Below are 22924 nucleotides of genomic sequence, written 5' to 3' on the forward strand. Positions count from 1 at the left end.
TGGCCTCTTGTTCCAGTACTACAAACATGCAGAGTAATTAAAAACAAATGGTATTGAGCAAGAAAAGAACTACCAGCACGCCACCAGCAACTATGAACAACACAGTTTTCTAGGTCTGTGTGACCTTACACTTTAAAAAAAAACAAAAACTTCTAAACTTGCCCAGCTGGCTGTTTGTCATCAGGATTTATTCCTTCCCAAGACCTGGCAGGCAGGGAGGGTGAATATTACAATGGACAACAACTCAGTAGAGAGTTTTAGGTACTGAAAAATCATAATCCAACACAACATGACCCCTCCCACTATCCAAAGATCCTGGGGACACAGTCAGAGTGGTTACTGTAATTACTCCAGGATTTAAATCCTAAATGCAGACATTCAGCTTTGAATTATGGTTCATTTTCTCCCTAATTTCTAAGTTTAGGTTTCAAAGTATAGCATTCTTACAGACTTTTTTCTTCTCTTTTGAGTTACTAAAACCCACACAAAGTCCGCAAAAAAATTCCACAGAGCTGTTTCATTTCTACAAGTTGCCAGGATCAAAACCAGTGGCAAGCAAGCAAGGCTTTCAGATCTTCAGCAAAGCTTTTAACACTCCAGTAATTTTTTTTGGTACTAAAATGAAGTTTAACGCTTAAAAATTAACTACAGCCTCTTATTCATACAAGAAGAACACAAAAGTGAATTTTGCCACACTCAAGACTAGGCAACAGCTACTACAAAATTTCAGCTCACTCAAATGAAATACCTAGTGAAGGGGAATTGCAGCAGAAATACCACCCCAATAGACACACACCAGTGAAATACATCCCCAAGGATGGACTCATGGAGACAATATTGTGAAGGGGTAAAAAAAAATAGCAGCTCATTCCTAAGTACCTTGGGCCAAACTTAGCAGTGACTTTCTTTCCTTTGATTGGGCAGGAAAGAGAACTGAGAGACATGGAAAAAGCTGTCTGGGTATTTTCCTGTGCAGTGAAGAGACAGAAGGTAAATTACATTAAGATTTGGGTTGAAGATGCCAGAGCCAAGATTCACAAGGTGGCACAACAGAAATGGTACAACCAACTGTGGTACCAACTTTTCTCTACAGTCCCTGTGGAAATGACATCTGGTTAATGAATGAATGTAAAACTGGAAACTCAAAACTGAAACATCTGTCCTTTCATTAAGCCACAGAGAACATTGCTAATAAGTACTTGAATTGTATTTCAGCTCTAACAAGAGCAAGGACTGATAAAGTGAAGCTCCTTCACTGCACTGATCACAAATAAAAGCTCCAATTCTCTCTGAATTGGAACTCTCACCTGAGGAATATGGACTGCCTTGCTGTCAAATACCTGTTAAATACATGTGTGGATCACAAGTCTGATGAAAAGCCTCTGAGGGAGCTGGGAAGAGGCTGAGCCTGCAGCTAAGGAGGCTCAGGGGGACCTTGTGGCTCTGCACAGCTCCTGACAGGAGGGGACAGCCGGGGGGTCGGGCTCTGCTCCAGGAACAGGGACAGGAGGAGAGGGAACGGCCTCAGGCTGGGCCAGGACAGGCTCAGGATGGATACTGGGGAAAATTCCTTCATGGAAAAGGCTTTCCAGCTCTGGCACAGCTGCCCTGGGCGGTGGTGAAGTTGCCATCATAGGAGGGATTTAAAAGCCGTGTGGGTGTGGCACTTGGTGACATGCATTAGAACACATGAAAGTAAAGGACAGATTTGTTAAGGACAGAGTGCAAAATATTTGCTGCTCTATGAGAAACATTTGGTATATTCACAACGTGAAACAGATTATCTGTTGCTCATAATGAACAGGCAGTGAGTATGAAAAGTCAACTCAGCCTGCTGCTTGATTGCTCTGCTGAGCATCAGCAGGAGAAACCCAGGCACTCTGCTAACATCCAGGAAGCTCTGCCCTGGACAAGACACTTCTATGGAAACTAGTCACATGCATATGGAACAAACTCTGAGAGTGGGAGGGCCCTTGCAAAGGGTGCCCAGAGCACCTGTGGCTGCACGACCCATGGAAGTGTCCAAGGCCAGGCTGGACAGGACTTGGAGCAACCTGGGATAGTGGAAGGTGTCCTTGCCCATGGCAGGGGTGTGGAATGGATGATTTTTAAGATCCCTTCCAACTCAAACTGTTCTGGGCTTCTGTGACACCAGCTTCAAGCCATGGGCCTTTAACAGCGTGATCACAGTGACCTAGGTGAGTTTGCACGTGTACTTCAAGTGGCACTACCTGCACTGAACCAGCTCGCTTCCACAGAGCAGTACATATTTACATATTCACCAGTTCTACAGTTTTCTGAGAAATGAACAAAAGGTACCACCTGATGTGGAGATTCAAACAGGCTGTGAACATATGGGGCAAACAGAATAGATTCAAAACAGAATATTCTTAACTATTCCGATTTTACTAGCTCACTTGGATACAAGCTAATTTCTGAGGTGCATGGTTGCTTCCCACATACTTAAGGGAAAAATTCAGGCTTCACAGGAGTTCCTCCCTCATCTTGTGATCTTATGGTCAGCATTTTCAAATTACTTAATAAAATAAATTATTTTATTTGCTTTTCTTTTATGTAGAGGCTAAGTCCACACGCGTAAAACCGAAATGAATAATAGTCAATTTGCTTCCTTGACAGCACAGCCAGCCATGTTTAAGAATATTGGTTTGTCTTTGTTTATTTTAAAGGTATCCAAACTGGAGAAGTTTTACAGTGGCAGTGATTATTTTCTTTAACATCTTAACACCATGTATGAAGAATGTTTTGCATGCCAATTGTCACTAAAAACTGCTCTAGACATGGGCAGTAACTGTGTGACTGCAGCTATTACACATTAGTGGTGAAAATAAAGAGTAATCAAGGATAATCATTATTTCTTTGGGATTTAATCACTTTGTGTTTGCAATCACTCATCACAGCCCAAAGAGTTTCTTCATCAGGAAGTCAGTTTTCTGTAAGAAAACCTCTTTTCAGTAGAGATGGGAAAGAATGGCAAATTGAGCAGTCTATTAATCAATAAAATTTCATCATTTTCATTGACTGCAGATTTTTATTTCTGGCTTCTTACAACTCAATAGCAGGATTCTGCAGTCAGCAGGATGTTTTTGTAAAAAACATTACTTCCAAAAAGGAAAGGAAGGGGAAAAAAAGAAAAAGGGGGAAAAAAACCAAAACAGTGGCATTAAAAATAGGATTATTTTTAAATTGTTCAATTCAGCCTTACTTTAAATCTAGTAACAATCAGTCTTCAGCAAAACCATAATTATTAAGACAGTGAAGGTTGTTTCCTAACAGCAGCCAATTTTGAAGAATGTGGGCTTATCCACTTTTCTTTTAACAGCACCACAATAGAAGATATTTCAAAGTTGCAGTGGCTTCTCTTAAAGTATCTCCACATAACAAGAGAAAGCATTCTGTCTAAAAGCTGCAAATATAAACATACTCACACTTAGTATGGTAAGAAGAAGACACAAACCAAAGCAGACAAGTACCCCTCTAAAAAGGAGGGGGGAAAAACAAAACAAGCAGCTTTCCTGACAGCTTTTTTCCTCATAGTAAGGCTTTTTTTCCTTTGCCATTGAACACAAAACAGAAGAACCAGCCCATTTACTAAACTCATACTGTGGGAATGCTGATTTTAATGGACTAGTTGGAGGACAGACATCAAAGAATATAAAGCAGCATATGATTTATTGTACCGTTTAAAAAAATGTACCATGTTAAGGCAACATAAAAGCTTCCCATCTTTATGTCTTTCCATTAAAGGCCCATGCACATTATTCTTGAACTGCCAACTCATTAATAACTCTGGGGAAGGAACAAAGCAGAACAGTAAATATTAAGCACATGATTTTCAGCAAGTTCTGCTTTAGTTAACTTTAAGCTTTCCATCAGAAAATAGTTGTAACTAATACCACCACTAAGGAGGAGGTTGAATTTTTGGTAGCAAATCACAGAAAAGTCAGACAAACACAAAGTCTGCCTAGACTGAGAGCTAACACTCCAAAGCAAACCTCATAGCTCTTAATCCTGACAGTAACTTAAAAAGTCATCCAGAAAAGCTGTATTTAATTTTTGCAATAACCAAACACTATTGGATTGATACGGTAGTCACCTGAAGTATAGAAGTGGCAGATTGATGCAATTTTAATTCAGGTCCCACAAGTCCATTCTGTGCAACAAATAATTTTCCTTCCTTTCCATGAAGAAAAAAAAAAAACATGAACATGCAGGATTGTGAAATTAGAGTACCAAGTACTTCCTAATGGCTGAAACCAGAAATGTCTCAGTAGACACTTCAACAGTACCTGCTTAGCATGCATGACCTGCTTTACAGAAGATGATACAGCAACAAACTTTTTACAGTGAAAAGCACGAGGCAACCTAAAACTAAACTGCTGGAAGCTGTTCCTTGGATTGTCCCTTATGTTTGTACCACTCATCTGCTCCCACTCCCAGATGGTGAGATGCCTTGGTGGCCTTCTTCACGTGCCATGTACCCAGGCTGGCTCTGGCTGTTACCATTCACTCATGCCAGGGGAGACCCAGGCAGCGAGCAGGGATTCACCATCAGCTCATTTCTGATTACTGACAGCTGATAGTGACTCTCAGTATTTGCCTAATTATTAAGAAAATCAACAGTACGAGAGGAGGAACAAGCAGCCCAGAAAGGCAGAATATTAGCTCATCATAACCAGCTCTGCTTCGACCACACTCTACTGTTCATTTTTGGATGGCAAAGCAGGTTTAAGCAATCCTACTTTTTAGCTCAATAGGCTGGTGTGCCCCAAAAAGTCAATCCCTCATCATGCCAGAATTGTTTTGTGGGGCCAAGCTATGAATCATTGTAGAGAATTACCTTGGCTGAAAAAATAAACACTTCTGCAGTGTTTTCCAGATAGATTAGCTCCTAATTAAACCTACAGACGAACAATATAAACACTGGAAGAGATAGTGCAAGGGCAAGAGCATCTTGCATCAATGTTGCTGACAGAGATACAGCAACATTGCAGTCGGCAGCACTGGTATTTGGCAAACTTTCCCATACAGAAACAAACTATCCCATACAGAAAACTACCTTGTGTTCTTTACAGACACGGACCAAAAAGTCAACAGGACTGAAAAAATAAAACCTAGTAAAGAATGCATGGCTGAGGAAATGAGCAATGCTAAACAATTTCACATGGAACCAGAAAAAGAGAGATTAACTCATTCAGTTGGGTAGAGGTCAGAAAAAAAACCCAAAGAACTATGAAAATGAGACATGGATAAAAGGAGGAAGAGATCAACCAAACTGAACAGAGAAAGAGAGAAAAGCAAAACAAGGACAAATAAAGAAATTCAAAGTGCCAAGACACAAAGCATTAAGAAAATGAAGACAGCAGAGCACAGAAAGTGGTGCTATTTTAAGATCTGGTATCATGTCTTCATGTTTCTCAGAGTAACAAGACAGTATTTCCCATCGCCCAAGCCAAGGCACAAAGACTGCTGTTCACAGAAGATCCAGCTCTGTTTGACACCTGGGATCTACTGTATCTGGACTAACTTGGAACAGCTTCTGTAAAGCAACGCACTAGTCATAAGTTCCTACCAGAAAAAGCATACATGGAAAAGCATTAAAAACCCCACGAACTTTCTTACACACACTGATTCAGATTTCCCTTGGAACCCTTCCCTGCAGATACTGTTTCCTTGCTATGGCCAATGCTTGACAACAAGGGAAATTTGTTGGGCATCTGTGAAAGGAGAATATCTACTCCAGCCCCACCACTTTTGCTTGGGTTTGGCTGATTGTTTTCCTACCAACATGAAGTTTTCTATCACGTTCTCTTCTAATGCTTTTCTCTGCCTCCTCCCCTATGGTACTGACATAAGTAGAACAGAATTATGTCCAGAGAAGCACCAGAGAAGACAGCCCTCTTCTCTCTGGGGTCACATCAGTCCCATCTTTGCAAAGACTTCAGGAAATATATCTTCTACTCTGAAGTATCACCAACTGTCTCCAGAAAAAAACAACATAAAACACATACAGCTCCCAATAACACTTGCAAACAGTCACTAGTTTCACAGCAAAAAAAACAGAAGAAGTGAATTAAAAAGAGAAGAAAACTGCAAAACTCTGTCCTGTACGACAGGTGAAAACTGGTTCCCTTCCACAAATCACAAACAAGCATCTTGCTCCTGGCACTTAAGCCTCATTTAAAAAAGAGCTAAGTTGGTGATTTGGAAGATTTCAATCTCAGAAATTGACATTGACCTCCATTGTTCCATTCCTGCAGGCAAGGTTATCTGATACAGACAAATGCTAAGGGTGTTGTGCAGCCAACATAGTCCGATTTCACTTGTCAAAGGTTGTCTCAGGTAGATGCATCTAAATGGGAAATTTCTGTTTCCTTCCAATAGTAAGCTGCAGAAAAGATGATTCTAAAAATATTTCTTCTCTAGCTCCCAGGCAAGAGCACCATCTGGTGTTCAGCTAATTAAAGCTTTCAACCTGCATTTGGATAATTTTATTGTACTGCTTGTCTTTTTAATTATTTTCTTTCTTGAGGTTTTTTGTTTGGTTAGGTTTTTGCTCTGTTGATTTGGGATTTTTTTTTTAGCAAATTTACTCTGCACTGAATCTGAATTCCATGAAACAGGCATAAAAAAGATCCAAAACAAGCTAACAAAAACTCCTTAACTTTTATGGGGGAATGAAGGAAAATAGAACAACCAAAATAAATTGGTGGGATTTTATATGGAATTATTATTAACTCAAACAACAAGAGTATTACATATTTTTTTAGAATACTGTCAATCTTATTAGTCATGTGTAGGCTGTAAATAATTCTTGTCTTGAGGGATCTTAGAAACACAACTGCTCACACATTCCAATTCCCTACTGCCCTTTACCAGCTTTCCAGCCCTCCACAACACTCTCCCTTTTCTTCCTAATCTCTAGGTATTCTCTCCAGGCAGAAGCCAAAATACTTCCTCTTCCTCACTCTTTACAAAATAGCACTTGGTAAATGCTTCCCAGTTATTTAGCTTAACCATTTTCCATTTCCATTTTTCAGTTGCTAAACTTTCACTTAAAGAGAAGCACCAGTTTTATGCTGAAAACTGTAAAAATAGTTTAAGTAACACCTGAAGGTATTAATATCAGATTGTTCTTGTAAGACTGATAATCAACACACAGGTCAAGGAATTTAGCAATGGAGCTGGGTTAATAGAAGTTACAAGAACTTAAATTCTCTACTTCTGGAGATGTGCTATGGATCCTCTAAAAAATACTGATTTTACTTATACCCACACCACTTTCTAGAATCAAAGCTTGTATTTTAGGTATTTAGTAAATATTTTTATGACAATACACACCAAATTTCTTTTCAAGATGCAAAGAGGGTGAAAAAAAGCCATATAGATTAAGCAACTCAAAAGCTAACTTAGAGTTAAATCATGCAATAAGTACAATTGACTCTAAATTGAGAGGAAACATCAAACACTGGAATCTTCAGCAAATCCAGTCCACCCAAAGGCTATAACAAATAAAGAAAAAGCTTCCTAAAACAACAAGGAAAAAAGGTTTCCCCAACACTACAGACCCTATTTCTGATCTTTACCAGGAGAATGAATAACAATTACAGCTATTATGAAGAAGAAAGAAACCCACAGGAATGGAAGAGGTGTTGGAAAACACTTCCAAACTTAGAAACAACAGCCTATTTTACACAGGCATTTACTCCTCTGCTACCTAAAACAGGAATAATTAACATAACCACTCATTTGCTTTCAGACTGGTCACTTCTATAAACATATTATCAAAGCCAGCTCTTCAACACCCTCTTACCTGTTGGTTGGAGTGGTGAAGCTAAAAGACAGAAGCTGATTCCAGAACGGGTCATTCTCAGAGATGGGCTCTGATCCTGACAGTTTCTGTAAGTACTCATTTTCTGGAAGCTCACTGATGCTGCTGCTATTTGCTCCCATCTTCTTTATTTGGCAAATGTTTTTCTAAATTTTCATTTCTTTGAGGGAAAAAAAAAAAGAAATAAATATTTTAACTCTTTTGCACAAATAAGGAACATGCAGACCCCGAGTTATCAGTAAAGCTTTTGATCACCTTCTTGAAAAATTACTGAGATGTAGGAATCAGGCACATAGGAATATATTGGAAAGATTTCCTTTCAACAAACTTTGGACTATAATATCTTTGGTCAAGAAAGATAAAAGTTTTTGTGCTATTCCTTCAGTCATCATCTCACTTATATTTTAATAAATTACACTCAGCAAAAACACTGCTTCTCAGTTATATCAGTGACAAGGCTGCTAGCAGTGGGAAAAACTACACAGAATTCACAATTTTAATGAGGGTGTCAAGCTGACATACTATTCAGCCATATGTTTTCAAACTGAACATGCACAGATAGAAAATTATTACTTCTGTAAAAATGCAGCTAATTCCTGCATGCCACCAACAATTTACACCTGCCTTTCCAGAGTAAGCACAGCTCTTATCATGCTTTTATCAAGTAAGCAAAGGTACTATTGACCATACATGAATCTCCTGACATCTGTAAAATAACATGGTTCCTTCCAGGTAACTACTTCAATGGGAGAAAGACATAAAATGAACACATTAGAAATACAACTGCTTTTTGATGGAACACTGCAGAAGCTTGCACTCCAAACTTTACTATATGTGTTGTACTTGATCTGTATGAAGAATTGGAAGCTTTAAATTCTTCATGCTGCTTCTCATCTTTATAAAGAATTTAATTAACTAAGAAAAACACCACAATGCTATCAACTACGTGCCAGGTATGATCCCAAACTTCTACCTTTTGGGACAAAATAACTGTGACTGATTGGTTTAAAAGTTTGTATGAAAAAAGGCATCGCTGTCAAGATAAAAAAGTGTTGTGCAACACTTAGTGTAACCTAAATACTCACTCCTGAGCTGGCCTAAGCTGTAAGAACAGGCACAGCTGTATCAGAAGATGTAAGCTACTACCCAGCAGCAACTTTTCCCTTGGTTTCTACAAAGATTCAGATGTGAAGTGTCAGATACAAGATACCAGAATCACAACTACAGTGATACTCTTAAACTCATCAACTTCACAGAAGCAACGACTTCCAGAAAAGACACTTATAAGAGCAATTAATATTAATAAAGAGCTGTGTGAATAGGAAGAAAGGTTATTAAAAACAAACAGTAGATGCAACAAAAAGCTGCAAAATTAGCAGCCATTGTGGAAATTCTCAGAAGAATTCATATTTGAGATTTAGAGCAACTGCAAAGTACCCAAATATGTCAGAAACAACAAACAGCCAGCACAGTCATACAGGAGAATATAAAATATATTAAGTAATAAGGAGATCTTTAAAATACGAATCCTAAAAAAAAAAATTTAAAATTGGTGATTATTTTATAAGTTTTATTTGTAGGAGACTCTACAGGCAGGGACACTTTGAAGTGGACCAGGTGGCTCCAAGCCTCATCCAACCTGACATGTTTGCAACATGTTCAAATACTGCAAAAGCCAACAGTGATGCTGTTGGCCCTGGACCTATTTTTTGACACAAGTCCCATCCCTGTGCCTTTAAATGACTTAAAGGCCCTACATTTAAACCTTTACTTCTTGGAGAAAAAAACAAGTCTAGTCTCTTGTCTGCTTCAAGTTCCCATTCTCTGCTCATGTTTTCCAGCTCACTTGCTCCAAGACAAATAGCTAATGGTGAAGAGAACCAAGAGGCAGCTGGAGCCCTGCCTTCAAATGCCTCCACCTTCACCTGGAACTCTTGAGTTCTCCATGCCAGAGCACTGGCAGCACCCAAAACCCTTAGCCTGTTCTCTTGAGTCACCCAATTCTCTATTTACAAGCTACTCTTACAGATCACTGCAGTTCCCAAAGCCCCCCAGATTTAAACCACTTTCCCAGAAATATGACAGCAACTGGAACAGGTTTCAAGCTAATTCTTGAAAAGGAGTCATGCTTGCTTTTCAGATTTCTCCTTTGGCATGCCAGCAGGTTCAATACCATAAGACAAAACCCAGAGGGCTTTAACAGCAAGTCTTAGCAAAATTTTATTGTCTGTTTTCAAAGTGTCAAATCACAGTGCCCAAGAATGTGCCCAGTTCCACAGCCATGCTCCCAAGCAACATGACAGCTGTGGAGCCCCTTGTGAGCCCTCCTGCCCTAATGCCCAGCTGGCTCCCTCCAAAGTGAAAAGAACATTTTTCATTCCACAATCCTTCCGCATAGCAACAGAAAAATAAGGCACTGGTTGATTATTTTCTCCTCTAAATGAAATACAGCCATCCAAATATCAAAATAATCTTGTTTGCTTGAGCTTTAAATACATGACAGTAGTTTGTAGATAAGGAGACTTGGCAAGCTTTGACTTCCACTCATTCAAGAGCCAAAAAAATCAAACAAACACACATATTTTCTCTCCTACAGCCCAGGTGGTTTCTTTCCTCTCCTGAGTAGATTACACTCACTACACCCCTCTGAAGCAAAAATCTCAGTAAGTTCTACTGATCCTTCCTGTAGATGACTACACTTACAGACACACAAAGCTAACCCCTTCCATCAGGAACTTGTGTTATCCCAAAACTTGATGAAGTGCTGTGCAATGACTTCGTGATGCAGCCTGAGCACCTTCAGTTCCCACAGTCTGACCACAGGCCCTGCTTTACATAACTAAGACATTTCTGAGGAACTCCAGCCATCAGGTGACCCAGAAAACAAGTTTCTTCTTCAGAGTTCATGAATATCCTGGAAAAATGCCTAAAAATAATTTAAGCAGGAACAAAAAAATCAATCTTTTATTTCCAGGCATTTTAATAATAATAACAGATTAACCCCAATGCTTTAACTTAGCTGATTACATGCTAGTTATGATCTCAAACACATTTCCAATTCAGCTGCCACCAAACAATATTAAATTAAATGGCAGTCACCACCTTAAATAATTTTCAAACACGCTATCAAGTATTTCTTTCAGAAATTTCATTTCAGCCTTTAGCTGGAAAGATCACTCAAATAAAACATGTAATCACTTAAATGTCCACACTGCTTTTGATTAAGAGGCACTGCCTCTGTGCCTGCATGCGGTTAAGACAGTAGAGGTTCAAGTCACTGGAAAATATAAAAGGTTCATTAGTACTTGGAACAGATTTACAACAGTATGATTTAAGCAGTATTTAAAACATTTATTTATTTATCCATGATTTTTCCTGCACTTGAATTTCCTAACAGCCCCCACTGCACAGAAAGGGGATCCCAAAGAAACTGCAAGAAACAAGGTTAAACAGTTTCTGCTTCCTCACATGCTGAAGTGGGACAGCCCCAACAAACAGCAAACCACAGGAAATCCCCTTTCACTCCAGGAAGTTCAGTCCTTACTCTCGCAGTAAATTACCAATGAAATCTGTTTTTATTTTTCTTGAAATATGCTAAATAAATAAATGCATGGTTCATTAAAATAAGATTTTGCAAAAAGCTAATCTACTTATTTGCCACCCGAACCCCTGGAAAAAAAAAGACAAACCAAAAACCAGACACAACTTATTAGCTACTCATTTAGTTTAACTCAGTGTTATTACACCCCCAAAGAATCATAGCCTGGTCTGCAAGTGTCATTCTCTATTAAACCCAGCATCTGTTTAGTCCCAGAAGTTGGCTCCATGATGCAGCAGTAGAGGTTTTAAAGCAACACAAGGGAGTCTTTTTGCACATCAGGACTCATTCCAATCTCAAATTGCTAGGGGTAGGTATAAATCCCAAGTTTACTGTTTCTTCTAAAAGATTTTAGTATTAATTATAACAAGGCTTACAAGACTATAATTTTTCCTCTGAAAGCAAGTTAAAAGCAAATCAGCAGTAGATAGGTACCATGTATGAGCTCCTAAATGTAACTCAAGGTACAGATGTATACTGTTGAACTTGGGAAAAATTTGTCATCTTCTATATATCTTCTATTTTTAAAAGTTTACACAATTAGTTAGAGCTCCTTTCAGGATTACATCTCTTACTGGTCTCACAACTTAATTGCTAATACTGGAATTTTATCTGTCCAACACAGCCAACTGCTACCTTCCAAAACTACACTTGCCAGGATCATCTGGCTTAGTCTGCAGACATCTTGAATAATATAGATTACATATAGCTATGGAATTTTTTTAAATTACTGCTTTGAAGTGTAAGAATTTGAGATGGTCATGCACACGATTTTACAATGTCATCTGAAATCTGGTCACTAGATTGAGTCTTCAACACAACTACATAAAAATACTGAAAACATTTTAAAACCTAACAAAAATCCAACTTCTATACATAGCAGGAATTTGGTTATCTTCATAGTTTGCAGCTTTATGAACTAAAGAAAATGAACATTGTTTTCTTTCCAAGCAAAGGAGCCACAATCACTATAAAGATGAGAATATGAGATGTAACACTGCTCATTCAGTATTACCAAAGCACTGCACTGAGGTTTTTGGCTGATTCCTATTTGTATCCAAGAACAGCAGGTTTCAGACCATCTTTCACCCATAAGACATTAACGCATCCCACAAAATCCTAAACTAAATCTTGCCACAGAGGCACGAGACTACTGCAACATACTTACACGTAATTCTCTATACAAGAGAAAACACAAATTAGATTAACAGTATGTATTGTTTAACTCCAATATTTGGATTTTACTGTCCACACAATATATTTTAATTCTGATTACTCACTCATGTTACAGTAATATTTCACAGATTCACAGAATGGTTTATTTTGGAAGGGACCTTTAAAGGCCATCCCATTCCACCCCTTCCATGGGCATCGACATCTTCCACTATGCATGGTTGCTCCAAGCCTCATCCAACCTGGCCAGAACACTTCCACAGATGGGGCCACAATTTCTCTGAGCAACTCTGCAGCTTTCCAGGCACATTAAGTGTTTATTTATCTGTGCTGCTCGGGGAATTGTTTTGGGGAAGTTTTGGTGCTGTTAAAAAGTCTGAAAAAAAAAACCCCAAGAAATGAGATTCTATCTTTCTACAAAGACAAAAAGCAGTAATGCAAATACTTCAGTCATACTCAGAAATCACTCACTAATTTTCATACAAAAAGGTCCAAAATTGTAAGAATTTTAGTTTTACTAATTAAATTGGTAAGATTTTGTTAAGCAAAACTAATGATGCAGAAGTACCTGGTAATAACAATTCATGCCAGTAAAAGGGATCTTCAGAAAAAAAAAAATCTTTACAATCCTCAGACTTTAGGAATTTTTGCCATTTTAAATCAGAAAAGAACATTGAAATAGCCTTTGTTTTTAATGCATGTTAATGAGGCATAATATTCCAGCTATTAATGCTTAGCAATCTTCAAACAGTTTCAAATCACTATTAAAAATTCACCTTCTCTGATAAACCAGCCACAACCAAGCAGCCTGAGAGATTTCAGAATGGAATAAGCACATCCTCCATGACCAATTAGAAAAGCTTCCTACTGTTTTAAAGTTAATGAGTTAAGCAGGAAAGACTGTTTCTGCTCACTTTACATTGATCTGTAATTTCCCTCCCCTTTTCTACTGCCTTTTTGGCAGCCACTCCTTTCTTCGGTTCCCTTGACTCACACCTTTTACTTTTGCATGCTGAAACTGTTCAGATACATACCAAATCCCCTTCCCCCCAGGAAAAACCCCACCAAAATCACAAAAAACACAGTTTTATGAGAAGTAGCAGATAGGCAAGCTGCTTTTGTGAAAAACACAAAGTGCTCTTTTAGAGAACCTGGTTGACCCTGACGGGGTCTATCTTTGCAGCTGGGGCACCAATGCCATCTCTCATAGCTATTTTAATAATCCTCTGTTTCTCCACTATTTTTCAGACACTGCCAAGTTTGATGGCTACTGTCAGGGATCATGATACAACCCTCTAACCTAGCTTTGCAGTAGCCCAGCACACTAACTATTCACCAAAGCGTCTTCCTGTAAAGCTCACCACATCAGGACAGAAACATTTTTGGATGGCAGTAAGAAATGCAACAGAATTATAAAGTGGTCCCCACAATGCCTAAGAACAAGAACAATATAAAAAAAAAAAAAAATCTTAAGGTCTTTAAGCAGCTCTCAACATAAATTATCTCACTTGCTCACTGTTTACTCAGCTGGATGAACAAACACAGCATCTCTTTTGGTTCTCCTGCTCTGTTCTAGTGCCTTCCCCTTCCACAGCAAGAACCTGAATCGAAGAGCAGTGAAGTGATATTAGAATGGTCCTTCTGGGTTCCACTGAAGCCTGAAGAGTCTTCAACGTAGCAGAAGTGATCAAACTCAACAGATTTACTGCAGGCAAAGAAGGTCTCTCACAGGGAAGGCAAGCAGCTGAAAAAATGAGTGATGATGCTGTGTTTTCTGCTCCAGTTCCTTTTCCACAACACTTTCATGGGAGTAAGTCATCAATAAAAGCCTAATTCTGAAGAGCACAATCTGCTTTCTTCATGCCCCACCTACGGGACAGTTGTTCTACTCACAGCTGAAGAAGGGATTTCTCATAACCTTCATGGTGAGGCAGACTATTTCAAGCAGAAGAATTCAGATGTGAGTGAGCCCAGATGTTGCGGTGTTTCCCCAAACTGCTCAACAAGGGATGCTATTGTCTTTGACAGCTCACCCTACACAGTTTGTCACATTTTAATAAAGTATTCTAAAAGAAGATGACAGAAAAATGAAAACCTAAATTCTATAAATGAGACTGAGGTATACTGATCATATTTCTCAGCACTATCTCAGAAAACTAACACATTTTCATACACTCTATAATCTCTAACCACCAGGTTACTGGTGATCCACTCTACTCATTTCTGATCACCAAATCTAATAATTTTATTAAGCAGATGCCCACTTACTAATCTCAGAATACCTTACTTCAAGTGAACTACTAGTCACCTTCACAGGCCGCCTTCAAATCCAGGTCCTGAACTGGATCTACTGAAGCACAGGAGAATAAAAACACCTTGCTCAAGTTGCTTTTCTCTAAAGTTACAAGAGATCAAAAATAATTTACACAGAAATGCCACTCCGACCTTTCACTTCATAACAGAATATTCTAATACATAAAAATATTAAAAATTCACATGATAGCCTTGAACACCAATAAGCAAATACAGGCTTGTGGCAAACTAGACCCCAAAATCATCATATTTCCACCCAACACGTATTGGCCTTTCTGTTAGCACACACCAATTAGTGACACAGCTAAACTATATGAAGCTTTTTGTCCTCTATCCCCTCAGTCACCATGTTCTGTCAGGGCAGGGCAGCAGGTAGGTGCCAAACCTCGTGAGGAAGCTTTCGCTGAATCCTGCGTGTGAAACGCCTTCCTGTTAAGAAGTTCAGAGAGCTCCTATTCAACTTTCACAGGTAAATAAGCATTTAGAGCCTTTAAGGACTTCTTTGTCCAATTTACAAAGAAAGCAATTTATGCAACAAAATGTATCTCTAGTCCATTAATACAAAATCCCACAAGATCAATTAGATAGTCTTCAATTTTGTTCATTTTTAGTGCAGGCAGTTACATTCCCATACTAAAACATAATACTTGAGGCCAAATCTCCCTGAAGGTTCAAAGCCTCTCTCTATATAAAATTTAGCAAGAGTTAACAAAATTTAAAGCTACAAAAACTATAAAGATCACTTTTCTGTTGAAATTCCTACATAATAACTTATTAAATGAATACTGCAACAAGCCTACCAATCTGAGAGCAGAATGACAGCATCAGTTTTTCAAAAACATCCTGTCACAGAGGGGAGGGAGAGGTTGTGTGGAGGCAATTATGAAAAAATTTAATTATGAAGAAAGGTACCTCTATCCTTATTCTTACATTCCAATACCCCAAGAAAAGGTCAGCACTCAAACACAGCTAGTGTTTTTTGGAGTACATGCAGAAATAAATTCTTTAATCCAATTAGTAAACACTGTGAGAAGGGAAGAAGGCTGGGTCAAGCACACCTTGTAATTTCTGTGTAAAACACCTGTTACAAAACTATTACAGGGAAGTAACACATTTTTCAAAAGTTTCAAGAAGTGAAAATTCAAATACTATCTCCACTCTCTGCAGTGGGCAGGTATTTCTGTACAGGTTTTGTTTGCTCTCACCAGTAAGATTCCTGCTCCCAGCCAGGACAGGTGTGCTGGAACTATAAAATGTGAACAACAAACTGAACTTTAAACAAGAATATCAAAGGGATATGGAGCTTAAAAATAAAGACAAATCAAGAATGCACACAACCCATACTGAGAGCTGCCTTCACAGATTAAGAACAGACAGCATATCAGAACCAACACTGCTGGTTTGACATCGTCTTCTTCCAGTGGCCAAAAAGGAACTTTTATTACTACAAATACAGCAATGGTTTTCAAAAAGTTTTACACCAACTCGCTGATAATCTATGATAGATTATAGTGCTGGAAATTTTGTTCAATATGACAATGCTTTGATGACTTTGTCCCTTTCCTCTGTTTAAAAAAAAAAAAAATCTCAGTATACTTACCTAAAAAATCAATTTACAGTAATTAACTGTTTTTACCATAATTGAAATGGACAGGTGGGTTGGATATGACAGAAGTCAGACTAAACACAGATTGATTTAGTAAATCAAGTAGCTTCTATATGGAAGGGATGCCAAAATTCCTGCTACACACAAGTATTTCCTCCCTATTTCACTCTAAGACATAAGTAACATCTGCATAAAGGCCAAAGTGATGTTTCAAAAAGATAATTCTAACACCATTTAAGCTTCAAAGAGATGCTCAGATGTTCATTGAAAGGCCTGCATTTGTTTCAATATTGGTATATTTTGCTATATGTAAAAGCTTATATAACTATTTTGGTTTCTGTGCTATTCCACAGTTTGGGCATTAGCCCTATTTTTGCAACAGAATTATTTGTCTCTGCTTTTAAAGTTTCTCACAGCTGAAGGTCTTACTACAGCATAAAAAATGATGCTATGCAGAAAGAAGCATCTGCTCTGTATGTGTAATAATTTTATACTATATTACACACCGTGATTTATATCACCTATCTTCAGGATCTCCTGCAAATTCAGTTATACTTGCCAGGGTGTGGGATTACTTCAAGATGCAATAGACTTTCCACTCTAGAGAATACACTTTGAAAAATACTGTTAAAATCATCTACTGTGGCATCCATTCAGAAGACACCAAACAGGATTTCTTGCTTTTAGTGACTTTTGTCAGTCATCAGCATGCTAAAAACATCTCAAGGTCTTAAAAACACAGCATGTCAGAAAATGCCAGAGGGCAGATTTGGATTAGATATTGGGAAGGAATTCCTGACTGTGAGGGTGGGGAGGTCCTGGCCCAGGGTGCCCAGAGCAGCTGTGGCTGCCCCTGGATCCCTGGAAGTGTCCAAGGCCAGGCTGGACAGGGCTTGGAGCAATCTGGGACAGGGGAAGGAATCCCTGCCCATGGCAGGGGATAGAACAGGATGATCCTTAATGTTCTTTCCCACACAAACCAGTCTGGGATTCCGCGATCTCCAAATCTTCCTTTAAATCTGATAAAATCACTGGGAGGAAGCACCAGATCCATCTGAGTTTAGCAGTAATTTGTTACAAGTACTTTTTTTTACTGGTTTAGCAGGAAATATGATGGATTAGAAGCTCTGCTAGTAAAACATCAGCATGGGACTGCAAGAGGAGGAGCTGCGGGATGCTCCAGCCAGGTGACAGTGCTGAGCTGGGTCCATCATTCCCTGCGCTGTCCATGGGCCTCTGCTGATGCAGCAGCAGTGGAAACAGAAAACAGCCCATGGAAATGACAGCAGGAGGCCCTCCCAAGCTCCTGGCAACCTAAGGAGAAATGGCAATTTTCTAGTCGACCCAGCTGGAGCACCTCGAACTTCTGTCAGTTGGGAATTGACACAATGTGGGATTACACAACCCTGCGTTGGGACACCGGACCCAGCCACCCAGGAGCCTCTTTCCACTCCCCTGCACTCCGAAAGTGATCCACAATGGAAATATCAACAGCTTACTTACTTCTGCAAATACCCACAATGATTAGAACTGCAGCCCAGCACGTTATCCGTCAGCACAGGAGAGGGAAAAAATTAGATTATGGCCCCATGAACTCCCTGAGCTCTCCAGCACAGGAGATTAAAAAGAATGAATAAATAAACAAACAGTGCTTGGCATGAAGGCATATGGGGAAATGCAAAGCCTGGGGACTAAGGTGAGATACCAATTCAATTTTAAACTATAATATCCCTCACTTTTGATAAATATGATCATTTATAAGTGTGAATACAGTGTGGTAGGAGAAGGCAGAGTGAGCCCCAGGAGATCTGAGATGCTGCAGAGGAATAGAAAAGCCTCTGCTTCTCAAGAGCCAGACGGAAAAATAAATCGACTTATTACTTAGCCACGAACAATAAATATCATTAAGAGCACATAAGAAAAATACAGGTCTAGATCTCTGTCTTTCCAGTCCTGAGCGCATTTAAAGGGACACAGGGATATTCTAGGGACCCTGAGGGATCGCAGGATCCCTGTAAGAGAGCACTCAAGGTCTGGGTAAAGGGACAGAGGCACATTCTGGGAACGCTGGCAGGGATCCCTGGATCCCTAAGGGACACAAGGACATGCATGGGACCCAGCGCGGGATCGATCCCTGGATCCCGAAGGGAGCCAGGTACAGCCCGGGAGCCCTGTGAGGGAGATGCCCCAGCCCGGGCGGGGGCCGGCAACGCTCCGCAGCGCCGGTGTCGAATTACGCAAGGCACGGCTCCAGCTATCGCGACACAGGCCCGCGCCACGAGGGGACGGTGACGTCGGGGCAACCGGGGGATCTCGGGGGCCCCTCTGGGAGCCGGCGGCCGCCGGGTCCACCCGTCGCCCATGCCCCTCGAATGCACCGCCGAGGCCGCGCTTACCGTCCGCGTCCTGGGACGCCGGTGGGTGGCAGGGTCGGTGGCAGGGTCGGTGGCGGTCGGTGCCGGGGTGCCTCGGCCCGCGCCGCTCCCGGGTCCCCTCACGGCCCCTCACGGTCCCCGCCCGCCTCCACGTCGCCGGCGCGGCCCCGCTGCGCGTGCGCGAAGCCCGCGCGGGACGGCGCGCAGGGCATCACGGGAGTTGTAGTTCCCGGCGGGCGGGGCGGCCATGACAGCCCCCTGCCCTGTGCTGATCCCCCAGCGTGGGCAGCAGGGCAGGGGGGGTTCTGCCCCTCTGCCCCTGTGCTCAGGGCTGTTCCCCTGCACAAGAGAAGCTCCAGGGAGAGCTCAGAGCCCCTGCCAGGGCCTCAAGGGGCTCCAGGAGAGCTGCACAGGGACTGGGGACAAGGCAGGCAGGGACAGCACACAGGGAATGGCTCCCACTGCCAGAGGGCAGGCACAGATGGGAGATTGGGAATTGGGAATTGCTGGCTGGGAGGGTGGGCAGGCCCTGGCACAGGGTGCCCAGAGCAGCTGTGGCTGTCCCTGGATCCCTGGAAGTGTCCCAGGCCAGGCTGGACAGGGCTTGGAGCAGCCTGGGACAGTGGAAGGTGTCCCTGCCCAAGGCAGGGGGTGGGACTAGTTTAGGTTTAAGGTTCTTTCCAACCCAAACTATTCCATGATTCATTCTGATTCTCTACTCTGCATCCCACATTTTCAGTGGGTCATGAGGCAAGCCCAGCAAATGGGACCAACAGTGAATGTCTGAGGGCAGGAGGATTTACCCGGCCCCATCCTGCCCTTGTGCTGCTATAAAGCATTGCTTCTCCAAGGGCAATTTCCCAAGTGGGGTTTGCGCCATCAGCAGCAGCTTCCAAGCTACCTGCTGGCTCATTAAGAGGGAAACTCTTCCCAGTGTAGTCCTGAGTTCATTCCCACATTGCACTTGGTGTGTGATGACAGCACATCCCCAGCCGGGCTCTTGCCCATCCCTGTCGCTGGGCTGTGCATGCCAGCAGCAGGTCTGCAAACAGCACCAGTGGGGTGTAACCCTGGGTAAACACTGCCACGTTACAGCAGCATCCTGCTCTGGGGCTTTGCCTCAGACTGGAACAGCTGCAGCCACAGAGGTTGCTGCGTGGTCAACAGCACGGCTGCGAAACACTGTGTGCCAAAAAAATAAAGGTTTCATAGAGACAAAACCCCTGCCAAAACCAAGCATTGCTACGCCTGTGGGTGTATAAACACATCTATTCACAACATGTCGATTTACATTTTGCTGGCATCCCTAGGCCAGGTTGGGCAGGGCTTGGAGCAACCAGGGATAGTGGACGTTGTCCCTGCCTGTGTGACAGAATTAGGTTTAAGGCCCCATCCAACTCAAACCATTCAGTGATTCTAAAACAACAGTGAAAGGAAGATACAGCACTGCTATCCAAAAGCATCTCTAACACAAAAGGATCACCGTAGCTAACATGGCCTTCTAGACATTTTCAATTAAATTACTGCAGCCAAGTTCACTGAAAACAGGAATAATGGCAGTCTGTTGCAACCAAAATATGATTTGGATCAGCAAGCATTGCTCTAACAATCAGAAAACTGCACAAAGAAGATAATCCTTTTTTTCATGACTTACGCAGTTTAATGAAACAGTTATTTCTCACTGAAGGAGATTTTAGTTAACCTAAGTGTAAATTAAATTTCTCTTCATTTCCTTTACCTGCAACCTCTGAAGCCACTGTTCTTTCAGCAGTAATGTTCTCCATTGTACAGAAATCATGAAGGAATTACTCTAAGGACCAAACCTCAGCAGCATGTCCAGGAACTAGGACATGATTGCTTCATCTGGGTAATAACAGCATAATGTGTTCCTGTCATTAGATCAGAATTTAACTTTATTTTTGGTTTTAGACATTCTTAGCAACTGATCATGTGCAATTTAACATGCTAGAATTTTTTTCCTTTCAGGATCAGGCCATCAAAATAATCAGCAGCATAAAATGAATTAATTTTATTTAAGTCTTTCAGGCATCTACTTACATTTTTTAAAATGTGTTTTTCAGCCAACTTTTTGGCACCCAGCAATTTGTGCAAATCAACACACAGAAGGTGCCACATCCCATTAAGACTTTTCATTAAGAAAAAATACTTGAATTAGTTTATTTGAATGGGGGTTTTCCAAATATTGATTTATTCAGCTTTCCTCAGTAGTATTTAAATTAAGACAGACAGGCTTAATGCTGGAGAACTTAGGACTAGATTTGCAGTACTTTGGTCCCCTAAAGATGCCAAGTCTGAAATTTTCTAAAAGCCTTCAGTGTAAATGAAGCTGCTACTTGGTCTAGTAAATTCTGGTAGATGTCCATGTGCCACCATCAGGTGCCTAAACCTTTTGTAAATCTTGTTTTTAGGGAGTAACAAGCACATGGGAATTTTCTCGGTTAAATTCAACTCACTTGATCAATATTATTCCATCACATGAGGATTTCCATAATTTCTGCCTGCTTGTTTTTCTTAAAGAAGGCTTTGTGCACTCCTTTGCATCCCAGCAGATGATCTCATGCACTCCAGCCCAGACCTGGGCCTTTGCTTTCACTCAATTTTTATTTAACTATTCACAACACAACAGGATTATTGACCTATTCCTGAAAAAGAACAGGGGCAGAAGAGTTATAGCACAAATCTCCTGATAGGACTTCTAGTGAAGTGCCCCATACAGAAAGTTTTGTGATGTAGATTGCTCCCTTTAGGGTTTAACTGCAGCTAATAAAAGCAGTGTAACGCCATTCCAAAGGCCATAAACACGTAATCTTACTTGCATTATCTGCCTGTTTTTGTTTTTGCAGCTTTTTCAGAAGGGCTGGTGTTTAAATATGGTGCTGGCACACAGCTGGAAGCCTGGTGCAGCCTGCAGTCTAATTTACCATGCACTTTATTTTCTGTGTTATTGTTCAATGCATTATCTTCTGAATAATATCCTAAATAACCAAAAAAAAAAATTACACAGACTTCGCAAATTGACTGAATAAATTTACCAATTAAAGGAGACCCAGTAAAGCTCTTGCTCTACTTCTTGTTGTGTTCCCAGCTGTTTAGAGGTGGATATACTCTAAAACTCTGGCCTGTTTATGATATGCCCAGCATATTAAAACAGCATGGAAGGGACAATCTCTTCAGCAATGCTCAGGATGTCAGAACATGTATTCTTGTTTAGCTGCAGAGCTGCAGATTGGACTGGGCATGACTGAGGCATCTCCAGTCCTGTGTCCAGTTTTGGGTTTTGAGCCCTTCATAACAAGAGGGACACTGAGGGGCTGCAGCGTGTCCAGGGCAGGGAACGGAGCTGGGAAGGGGCTGAGCCCCAGGAGTGGCTGAGGGAGCTGGGAAGGGGCTGGAGAGTTCCTGAGGGAGCTGGGAAGGGGCTGAGCCTGGAGAAAAGGAGGCTCAGGGGGACCTTGTGGCTCTGCACAGCTCCTGACAGGAGGGGACAGCCATGGGGACAGCTCTGCTCCAGGAACAGGGACAGGAGATGAAACGGCCTCAGGCTGTGCCAGAAGAAGGTCAAGCTGGACATCAGGAAGAATTTCCCCATGGAAGGAGTGCTCAGGAATTAGAAGGGGCTGCCCAGGGAGGTGTTGGAGTTTCCATCCCTGGAGGAGTCCATGGTATGACTGGATGTGGCACTCAGTGCTCTGGGCTGGTGACAAGGTGGGGATTGGTCACAGGTGGGACTCAGTGGTGTTTTCCAACCTAAATGACCCTAGGATTCAGTGATCTAGGAGGAAGCTGTGATCGATGGGGGATTATGTTCCAAAGATGAGGCAAGAGCTGGTTAAACAGCACTTCCAAACCCAGGTCCGAACAGAGCTGCTCCTTAAGGAAGAGCAAACAGCATTAACCAAGGTCTGACACGGAGGTGTCTGTGCCTGAGCTCATTGCAGTCGTGGCTGTGCTGCAGGGGCACATCTGTGAGCGCTGCAGAGCAACTCACA

At 41.3% G+C, this 22924-nt stretch overlaps 1 protein-coding gene and 1 long non-coding RNA gene across 14 annotated transcripts in view; one reads left to right on the plus strand and one right to left on the minus strand.

Moving 5' to 3' along the window:
* DYM (dymeclin) overlaps window positions 1-19072 on the minus strand; it is a 209718-nt gene extending 190646 nt beyond the window's left edge. For 10 of the 13 annotated variants that reach the window (XM_031507419.3, XM_085566100.1, XM_031507418.3 and 7 more), the window contains exons 1-2: window positions 18936-19072; window positions 7832-8009 (exon numbers count right to left, since the gene is read on the minus strand). In XM_031507419.3, coding sequence (XP_031363279.1) covers window positions 7832-7971 — 140 coding nt within the window. In that variant the 5' untranslated portion in view covers window positions 7972-8009; window positions 18936-19072. The remainder of the gene's footprint in view (window positions 1-7831; window positions 8010-18935) is intronic. The other 3 variants (XM_085566103.1, XM_085566101.1, XM_085566102.1) reach the window with 1 other exon arrangement.
* Window positions 1944-13049, plus strand: LOC146763917 (uncharacterized). Its single transcript, XR_014951059.1, has 2 exons — window positions 1944-2198; window positions 7778-13049. It is a non-coding gene; the product is annotated as an uncharacterized LOC146763917 (long non-coding RNA).
* Window positions 19073-22924: the final 3852 nt, after the last annotated feature.

Source organism: Lonchura striata, chromosome Z, assembly GCF_050655825.1.
Source record: "Lonchura striata isolate lonStrDom1 chromosome Z, ASM5065582v1, whole genome shotgun sequence".
NCBI classification, from domain to species: domain Eukaryota; kingdom Metazoa; phylum Chordata; class Aves; order Passeriformes; family Estrildidae; genus Lonchura; species Lonchura striata.